Below are 9918 nucleotides of genomic sequence, written 5' to 3'. Positions count from 1 at the left end.
CTAATGATGGAAGTTCTGGACCTATTGGTTCCAAGAGATTTAATTAGCACAAAACAACCAGCTTTTCTTCAGGCTCATTGGAATCTATTACCTGACTTGACTTTCACCTCACAGGACTACTGAATATCATTCTATGTCTTCAGGGCAATGAAGCTGCTAATTCCATTCTTAAACTTTCAGGTTTGTGTGTTGCAAAGTACAGAGGCGAAGTAATGGTTAAGAGGAAATTTCAAAGTGACCCAACTGTGTTTCCTTGCAGGAAGCTAGAGTTCATGTACAATGGCATTATTAGAAATGATCCAGATCAGTTCAGAAAAGTTCAAGCAGAATACTTCTGAATGTATGGTTAGGTAGGATCAAGTATAGTACATGTCCAAACGAGAAGTAAATGTTATTAGGAATGAGGATATTCTTGCAAGCAGAGGCCGCCAAATGATATCAGTGATGCCCAATTGGTGATGCCCTGATGAAGTATCACATCTTTAAGTATCAGATCAAGTCTTTGTTTAGTCCTAAACTGATGGTGTTAAATTTGCAGATGAACTGGAGCTCAGCAGTTTCAAAGAGACTTTGCTGCTATCACATCTTTGAGATGCTATCAGGAGTCACAAAAAAACATGACTTCCAGGTCAAGCAAATAGCTAAGTGGGTTGGGTATTACATTCTTCATCCATTTCTAAGGGCTTTTGCTACCCTCTGCTGGAGGCCCTGCCCAAAGGAGAAAGTATCCTTTTGGGGAAAATAATGGCAGAGAAGTTAGACCTCCAGGAACTGCTTAGGGAGGCCCTACAGCATCAGCCATGGAGGGAACCAATGAGAACTGATCTTCCATCAGCTGGAAGGACTGGAAGAGGACAAAAGTCAATCATGCCTGATGGCACTGTAAAGTGGCCTGGCTACTTCATCCAATTCTGTCTGAAGCTGGAGGAAATATCTTTCCTAGCTTAACTCCAAAAGCCAGCTTGTTCAGTCAAAGGCTGTTTTTGTTTACTTTGTGGAATGTAAAGCCCAAGTGGCCACCTTGAATTGAATATCAGTTTGACTGCTGTAAAATTACAAGGAGTTTGTTTGTGAGATGCTCCACTGGCTCAGGTGAACCCATACCAGATGTATTATGGAAGACATTGACAAGTATTCCTGTTACATTTGTGTCTGTTATTTCCCTGTCACCCAACATTAGAAATAAAACCAAAACCAGCATCTCTTATTTAAGAGTATTTATTAGTGTTGGTTGTCCTAAGGCAGAAGTGGTGCTGTTACTTCAAGTGCAGTCATGCAGTCCTGTTTCATTGCTTTTGCTACCATAAGATAAGTCCAACAGCAAAGTAAAAGAACATAGCAGTCAATTGCTTTTAGATATTGAATTAAATTCTGGTCTTGGATACTTGCACACAAATGTCAGTGACCTCCGGATCAAATACATATGTGCATGAGGGCAAAATTTGGCCTTGAGACATGTAAGGAAAATGTTATAGTATTAAAAATGGAAGTGAAATAACTCTTAGGATGCTAAAGGGATTTCTACAGAATCTATCCACCTTCATCCATCAAGAAGGCCTATAAATTCTATACTCTTAGTTTGATCTAACATCTTGATTTCAATTTTCAAAATAAAACTGTACAATATTAACCTTTCAGTTTGTTAAAATCTTAACTTGCTTTAATTATCTATGGGAATTTAGTGAGTCTCTGTACTCTCCACAGTTCTATATGAATACAAAGGCCAAAACTCTGCCCTCAGTTACACACAGGAGTTCCCACTGGATTACATTAGTACAATCGAAAATAGAATTTGACCCATATTGCCCATTTTAAATTCAGATGACATTGTTTCTGTTAGTTGGAAACCTCTATGGTCTTGAAAAAGGTGAGCACTGAAGAACATAAGGATAGTGGGAAAATGCCTTTTCTAGCCATTAGTAATTATACATTTTTTCTTCCTTAGAAATATCCATAAAAATACTACTGCTAAAGCTAACAGAGTTGTTATTGAGATCCAAACACAGATTCCACATTTTCATGTTAAGGTTAGAGTTTGCCTCAAGTCATTTTTGACCTCTCAACATTAGATTAATTGATCCACGACATTTCATTACTCAGCATTTCAGAATCAGAAACACAGATCTGCCTCCAAAGGAAGAGCAGTAGAGAGCACAAAGCTAACTAGGCTTTGGGATGTAGGAATTTCCTCACTTGAAGACACCCAATTTTAGTACAGATTTTATTGGAAAGAGGCTTTCACCACCCTTCCCTTCAGAGGCTGAGGAGGGCGCCAGTTATCCACCATGGGGCGAGCAGGTTCTGTCTCAGCATTGATGGAAAGGCTACGGAGCTTTGCCATCTGCAAGGAAGCAAAATTAAAATGTCAATATGGAATTCACTTAGGGGCAAATCCAGGACATAATGCCTAGACCAACTAGCTGGGCCAACCACTGGGTGTTGGGGGGGAAATCTCCCTACAAAGTCACAGGAGCAAATGCATGGAGACTACTGCAGCCTAATGGCTGGAATAGCCTCTGGGGATCCTTACACAGTAAATCTCTATGGCAGTGGATCCTCTGAACATGCCTGGCCTCTTCATGACCCATCTCCTCACATCCTTGCCCTGAGGAGCTCTATGATGCGCAAGGGATAGGCAGCCCATGTGTGCCCCTTGTGCTGTAGAACTGCAATGGAAATTACCCTTCATGATCAGAGAGGCAGGGTCAGAGTATAAGGGATGACAGAAATCATGGCGACAGCTTGCCTGCAGAGTACTTAGTTAATATTTTCAAAAGGCAGTGAAAAGTTCATCAGCTGGATTTTTAATCTGAAACATAAATCCATCATGGACCTCATGGCTCACTGTATCCTGTGTTCAGAATGTACGGCTTTCTTATTAGGTTGGTGAAAAAGCAAGAGTGGTTTACCACGGTTTTGTTCCAATGAAGGAATGTAATTCTATTTTAGAGAACAAAGGCATGTGTTTTCCATTCCATGAGAAATCTGCCTGCTGCAGTATAAAAGGGAAATACACAGTGAGTAGCTGTACCAAAATGAAAAGCTCAGTTTGAAATTGCGCTCGTGAATTCTGACCTTTGATGACAGTGCTTTAGCCAGAATGTCGCTGGAGTGACTGGGTTATGCACTGAGGCTCTCACTAGGGCTGGGGGAGAAGAAATGTTTCCCCTAAACCCACAAAGCCACAGTGGCTGCAGTAACCCTCGTGGCCAGTGTGCTACCATCTATGGGATAAAATGGCCTGGGGATCCATTGCCTAGGTAACACAGCAACACTCTATAAATATGGAGAGGAGATAGATGGACAGACAGACAGATACAGTGGATAGATCCAGTTCCACGCCTGTATTCTCCAGCTCAGTCTCGCCCCCAGGCTCAATGTGATGGGGTGCAGGGAGCACTGGTTTGCAGAGTTCTGTGACATGCAAGGGGTGTGGACCACTTATGCAGGGACCCCAAATCCTATCCCCTCCCTTTTAGCACAAGAACTGCACCATTTGGTCCCAGCAATAGAGTCCTCAGAGGTTGCAGGGGAGGTGTCAGGATTTGGTCCTTTGTGAGAAGCCCTTAGGGCTGGATTTTCCAACAAATCCGTTGCTTCAGTAGCAAGCTGAGGCACAGACTATATCCTGCTGTGGTATAGTAGGAAGACCCAGTACTAGTGACAGCAATATTATTAAGTAGGATGCTGCCTCCTGCAATGCTTTGGATGGGTTAGAAGCAGGATCTTCAGTTTGTTTCTTTTTTGCTGAAAAAATTAAAAATCCAGGGTTAACCTCTCTTTTTGTGATGCCACAAGCAGCATTTTCCAAGTACTCTTCAGGACTTGATAACGTTCTCTGGCTCTGCACCCAAAGGGCCCTACTTTGAAAAGAACCCTCTCCTGCTGCATCCCCCGCACACTGTTTGTATATGCATTTGCTGTAAAGTTCCATGCACACCAAGGATGTTGTAGAAATAAGACAGTAACAAAGAGTGGATTGGGTAATGGCTCAGAGCCTAATGCATATGGGGTGAGCACATCTTTCCAGGTGCACCAGTTGCACACTGGACAATTCAGCCTTCAGTGTCCCAGCCATACAGAAGGAGAACAATGTTAGCCTCTTTGGCAAAGGAATTAGCACTTACAACAATTACTGTCAGCAAGTCTGAATGTTAGCAGGTTTCTAGGATTAGAGATCTTTACGGGTCTGATCCTGTGAACTTCTCTCAGGTGATGGTCACTTACACTGTCAGCTCTTTGGGGCAGGGACTGTCATTTTGTTCAGTGTTCATGCTGCTCCCAGCACAGTGGGGCCTTGGTCCATGACTGGGGCTCCTTGGCACTACTACAAATATCACTACTAATAATTCTGTCTGTAAAGCAGCATAACCCCAAATAAACAACAAAGCACCAGCTACAAGTACTGATTATCCACTTTTTGAAATGATCAGGCTCTCCAGAGGAACCGATCGAGGTGCTCCCTTGCAGGTTACACACAGGCCCTGCTGGCTACAGGGAAAACAATTAATGCCTTGCCTAAAACCTGCTACTGGCAGCATTTAGAAGCAAGAGCACTGTCTGAACATAGCAGTGATCAGAAACCCATCAGATGGAGTTGGATCAATGATTCAGCATGTAGCTGTTACATTCTAAATGAATTTCACACTAAGCTCAACCCTTAAAGTGGGGGAAGAAGAGGAAGTTGATATTTTTATTGCTGATGCAACACAGAGCTGTTCACTAATAGCTATGCCTTCATCGGAGTTCCAAATAAACCCGAACATGATCCCCTGTAATGTAATAGCAGAGTCAGTAATGAGGCTCTAACTAGACTTGCGTTGTTGAGCCAGGAAAGCTGACCAGAGCCAATTTGCATTTTGCATGCAAGGAGAAGCTTTCAAATATCTAATACCTTTATATTTTGGTATAAATAGGGAAAAATAGGGAAGTGACCTCCAGACCAACTCTGTATTTGAATGAGCTATGTAAATATAGTCATGCAGGAGCCTGTGTTAGCTTTAACCTTTGAGAGTAAGGTTCAAGTCAGCCCTCAGTACTAGTGATCTCACTGTACTCCGCTTAGTCCATTTTTCATATAATAAGCAGCCACAAAAGTATCAGGTCAGAATTTGGAAATTAAATTGTTGTGTGATATACTAATGCCAACCAGAATCTATATGTAGTATCAAAGATGCCTGCACTGGCTTATTTGTACCATATAACAAAAGCACCTTGAGATTCTAGGATGAGAAGTTTTACATATGTAAATACATATGTATAATCTAATACATACCTGTGTAATATGTCACTCACTGACTCCTAATTTTCATTTTCCTATTGAGCTAGAGTCTTGAAATTTGGGACACTCATAAATTGTGGACTGCTGAGTATAGGAACAATCCTAGATTAGAAAACTGATCTTTACACGTGAGATCACCAAAAGGATCATGGTAATTTTTATAAGATTTCTACCATTTAAGTGGGGGTGGAAATGTACAAATATATTTATTTCTCCTCAAAGACCATCATCGTGGGTATGAAGCCTTCAGCTCGGAGAAATGAAGGTCACCCGAAGTTACCACTTCTGTCTACTAGAATTTAGCCAAGAAAATGTCCAGAAATGTACCTTTTACATAGAAATTAATGCAAGTTTTTGAAATTTGGTTTAGTTTGGAAATGAAAACCAAACATTTAAAAATTCTCTGAGAAAGGGAATGGAGCACGGGCTTGGGGCAGTCCCTTTGGGATGCTGCCCCGGGGGGACAGATCCTGAGGTGATCTACTTGTTGGGCTGTCCCGGAGCAGGGGACCATGGGCTTTTGAGGAGCTGTGAGCCTGCAGGCCAAGTCTCCCATTATCCCAGGCTCTCAGTTCCCAGTCAGCCCTCTAGGCGGGCTGCTGAGGAACTGGGCTCTCCAGCACGTGACCAGGCAGGTTGCTAAGAAGCCAGGCAGGCAATCTGGCTGAAAACCAAGCAGGGTTTGAAACCTGTGAGACAGGCAGGATTCCATTGGAACCCTGCCTGGGTTCTGTCAAAACTGCATTAAATTTAAACCGTCTCTGCCATTTGTTTAGATTTCAACAAAATGGCAAATTCCAATAAAAAGTTTCATTGCATTTTTTCCCAACCAGCTTTAACTGAAGAACCCTTTAGAATTTAAATGGTTTAAACATACATAACTATAACTTTTGTTACATGCATCAAAATGTTCTACTGATTTATCACACTGCAGAAGTATCTAGATTAGTTGCTTAAATTTTGATAAGCTTGTTGTATGAGCAGTGCAGGCTTTAGGTTTTGCAATTTCCTATGTGAAGTAACATGTGTGTAGGGTGACCAGATGTCCCGATTTTATAGGGACAGTTCTGATATTTGGGGCTTTTTCCTATATAGGTTCCTATTACCCCCCACCCCGTCCCGATTTTTCACACTTGCTGTCTAGTCACCCTATGTGTGTGAGTCACATCCAGCTCCATCTACTACAATCAGGGGTTAAAGTAAGGAAAGAGCAGACAGAGAGGAAAGGGAGAACTACCACTCCTCCTTGGCCGAAGTGGTGAGAACTCCCTTTTCTCTTTCAATCCACTGTACCCTGCCTACAATCAGTCCCCTCCATATAGCCCAAAACTCTCACATTCAGTTCCTAGTCACCCCCTGCCTCCTCCGTGAGCACCCCCAGGCCCCAGCCTGTTACAACTTCACTGATTTATGAAACTCCAAGTCTGGTAACTTGACTCCTCCCACAGACATGGCATAGGAAGCCAAGAGGAGGAACCAACAATTTTCCAAATGAAGAAGATAGCTAGGGATTTCAATCTCTGCTGCCACCTGCTGGCACTAGAATTATATAGAGACTGGGACAGGGGTCTCCAACACGGTGCCCACGGGCGCCATGGTGCCCGCCGGGGCTTCTGAGTGCACGCATGTACTGGCCAGCGGACGAGCATCTGCTGAAATGCCGCCGACAAGCATCATCATCCAGAGGCGTCACCGCCGAAATGCCGCCAAATGGGGTGCTTGTCAGCAGCGACACCTATTGATGTTGCCACTTGTCGGCGGCATTTCGGTGGTGATACCTATTGACATTGCCACTCGTCGGCGGCATTTCGGCGGATGTTCATCCACTGCCATGGTCCTCCGTGGCTCGTCGACTGGCGCCCACCAGATGAAAAAGGTTGGGGACCACTGGACTGGGAAGTGGGGCTCATGGGTTGGGTGGCTGTATGTGGTGGCAGGCCCAGGGAAAGACGGAGTTCTATGCAGCTCTTTTCAGAGTCCCAATGGTGTTCCTAATGAAGCCTAACAGAAGGGCCCAATCCTGAAATTCAGCTGTCACTCTGTTTTAATTCAGTCTTTATTCATGAAATTTCCCACTGACTCCAATGGGAGTTTTCTTTATTGAAAGCGTAAGGTCAGAATGGTGTGTAAATAAATAATCTCAAATTGGGAAAGAACCATGACAATAGGAAAGTTAATGTCCGGCTGAAGTTTACCTGGTCTGGGCTGACTTCAATAGGCTCCCTCAGAAGAATCCAGGTAATGCACTCTTCACAAGGAGGTGTAGTGAAGGAGCCATGGTAGGTCCAATAGTCCCGAGATTTAGGGAAAAGAATTGATGGATCAAAGTTTTGAAAAGGAGCCTCTTTCCCCTTAAATAAATGAAAGAGAAATCTCTTTAATAACAATAGTGGAGACACAAATCTTTCTTAAAGAGAGACCCAAGTTTCCATGGCATAATTAATGGACCATCCAGCATGATGTAACAGATTAACTTTCCCCTCCTTTCTAACATTTGCCCTACAATTTACTTTTCTAGAAATGACCACTAGCCCAAGGCTGAGATTTTCCATGTAAGTAAAATAAGATGCGCTTTATCAAGGTGTCCACAGTTATAAATAAAGGATGAAACATCTGACAAACTCTTATCACCATAATGTATGTTCACCTAGCAATTATAATTGTGCATGAAATATTTATGCCCAAAATATTTTGCACTAACTTGTCCTATACATAAATAAGTAGCCCTGTTGAGATTTATACTTTGCCAAGAAAAAATAAGTGTAACAAATGTAATTCAAGGTACCATGTATTTATTTGTATTTAATTCCTTAGCCCATGCTCTTATCTTTCTCTGCTTTTCCTGAACTATTTAAATAGCTACACCCCACTTCTGCATTGCTTTGATGTATGCACGGTGACTAGATTTCACTAGCCAAAACTGAACATCTATGCATCCATTGTTACTAAAACAAGGTGTAAAATCTGACAAAGTTAGGGAATCTCAGATGCCATGTAATGGGGCTAGCTTCACTTCTGTCTTTTTACCATATTAGCTCACTGTGTTCAATTGTTTGTTAACTTTCTCAAGAACTTTTGGTTACAGTAGTGAGGTGTCCCACACAGAGGTGTGTATGGGAGAAAGAAATGAATGGAGTGTTAAGGCTGTTGTCTTTGGCAGAGCAGGGAGGGAAAGAGAGGGCAATAAAGGACTCAGGATTGGTTAATTAGGAAGAGGTAGAACAGGGGTCCCCAACGCCGGCGGCAAGTGGCGTCATTGAGAGGAGGCGCCACTGAAACGCCGCAGAAATTCGGCGGCATTTCGGTGGATGCTCCACTGCCGCCATGGTCCTTAGTGTAGAATTATGGTAGGGATTAGAGGAGAAGAGAAAGAACTTTAAAGTTGAGGTGATGGAGATGGGGAGCCAGTGGAGGGATTCAGGACTTCACGCCGCAAGTGAATTGCGCTACTCATGCATTTAAAGTTAAGCACAGACTTAAGTGCTTTGCTGAATTGCAGAGCACTCAGCAACTTGCAGAACCGAGCTCTCTCAAATAGGTGGGTGACATGTCAATGTCGGATGTACAGTGAAGAGTGAATTTACTTTTAACAGAATTAGAATGGACCCCAATGTTGGTCACAGACTAATATTTTTAGGAAACATCTAGTGGTTGCATTTACTTCCAGTGTTAAGTAAGTGGCCTGATACTGTAATTCTTATGCAACTAAGATCTCTTCTGTGGGAGTTCTGCCTATATAAGGCCCTTAGGTAATTAATTTGAAAAACAGTTTCTGATAGAATTTTCAATGATATTTGTGCTGATATCAGTGAGGGCTGCCTGGCAACTGTGCATTTAGGGCCTGATCAAAAGCCCATTGAAGTCAATGAGGGACCTTAGAGAAGTGAGAGGAGGAATTACATTTCTCCTTAAAGAAGAGACGATATTCTGGACCTTAGTCACCAGAATGCTCTGGCTGCTATGTGTTGCTGGAACAATGCAAAGCAGCCAGAGCAGACTAGCAAATCTGGCCTTCTGGTTCTTGCTATTGAAGCTACTCAGTTAACCTAATAAAATAAAAACTATTTTGTTACCTTTGTCTTAATGTTATCTATTTCTTCAAGAATTCTCTTCATCTCTGGTTTGGGAGTTTTTCCTACCTGTAATGCAGAAAGCATAAATTGAACAGTAGATATGCCAGCTGAATTTGTTCTCCTTCATATCTCACGACTGCATGAAAAATGTTACTTGACCCATCCCTCTGTCAATTAACATTCTCTGACCATTTTGTACTGAAAAACAACAAAACATTACTCTTGATGGAGGGAAAAAACACCCAGAATAATATAAGAATAAATTGCTTGATTTTTCATTACAGTAGTGTTTGCTAAAACTACCAACAAAGCTCAGTCATGCTCCAATTGAAGTGGCTAGTATAATTCCCACTGATTTGAGTGGGGGCAGGGTGGGATGCAAAAGAAGAAATTCTGATGATTAGAAGTAAATTAGTTTCACATCTCACACAATTTTTTACTTATAACAAATAGAAAATGTATCATTTCTTTAGCATATAATATACAATTTGGTGATAATTTTCCTACCAAATGCATGCTTTAGCTCTTATGCAGTAGCCTGACATTATTAAAGAATAAAACTAC

General features: G+C 42.2%; 1 protein-coding gene across 1 annotated transcript in view; it reads right to left on the bottom strand.

The window, feature by feature from the left end:
• Positions 1 to 1202: 1202 nt before the first annotated feature.
• Positions 1203 to 9918, bottom strand: part of LOC120399359 (carbonic anhydrase 3-like) — a 28779-nt gene continuing 20063 nt past the window's right edge. The window contains exons 5-7 of the mRNA XM_039527547.1: positions 9355 to 9420; positions 7477 to 7632; positions 1203 to 2341 (exon numbers count right to left, since the gene is read on the bottom strand). Coding sequence (XP_039383481.1) covers positions 2222 to 2341; positions 7477 to 7632; positions 9355 to 9420 — 342 coding nt within the window. The 3' untranslated portion in view covers positions 1203 to 2221. The remainder of the gene's footprint in view (positions 2342 to 7476; positions 7633 to 9354; positions 9421 to 9918) is intronic.

The sequence above is a fragment of the Mauremys reevesii genome, linkage group 2 (assembly GCF_016161935.1).
Source record: "Mauremys reevesii isolate NIE-2019 linkage group 2, ASM1616193v1, whole genome shotgun sequence".
Classification (NCBI taxonomy): domain Eukaryota; kingdom Metazoa; phylum Chordata; order Testudines; family Geoemydidae; genus Mauremys; species Mauremys reevesii.
Note: the sequence above shows the minus strand (reverse complement) of the source record. Positions and strands in the feature narration are given on the sequence as shown.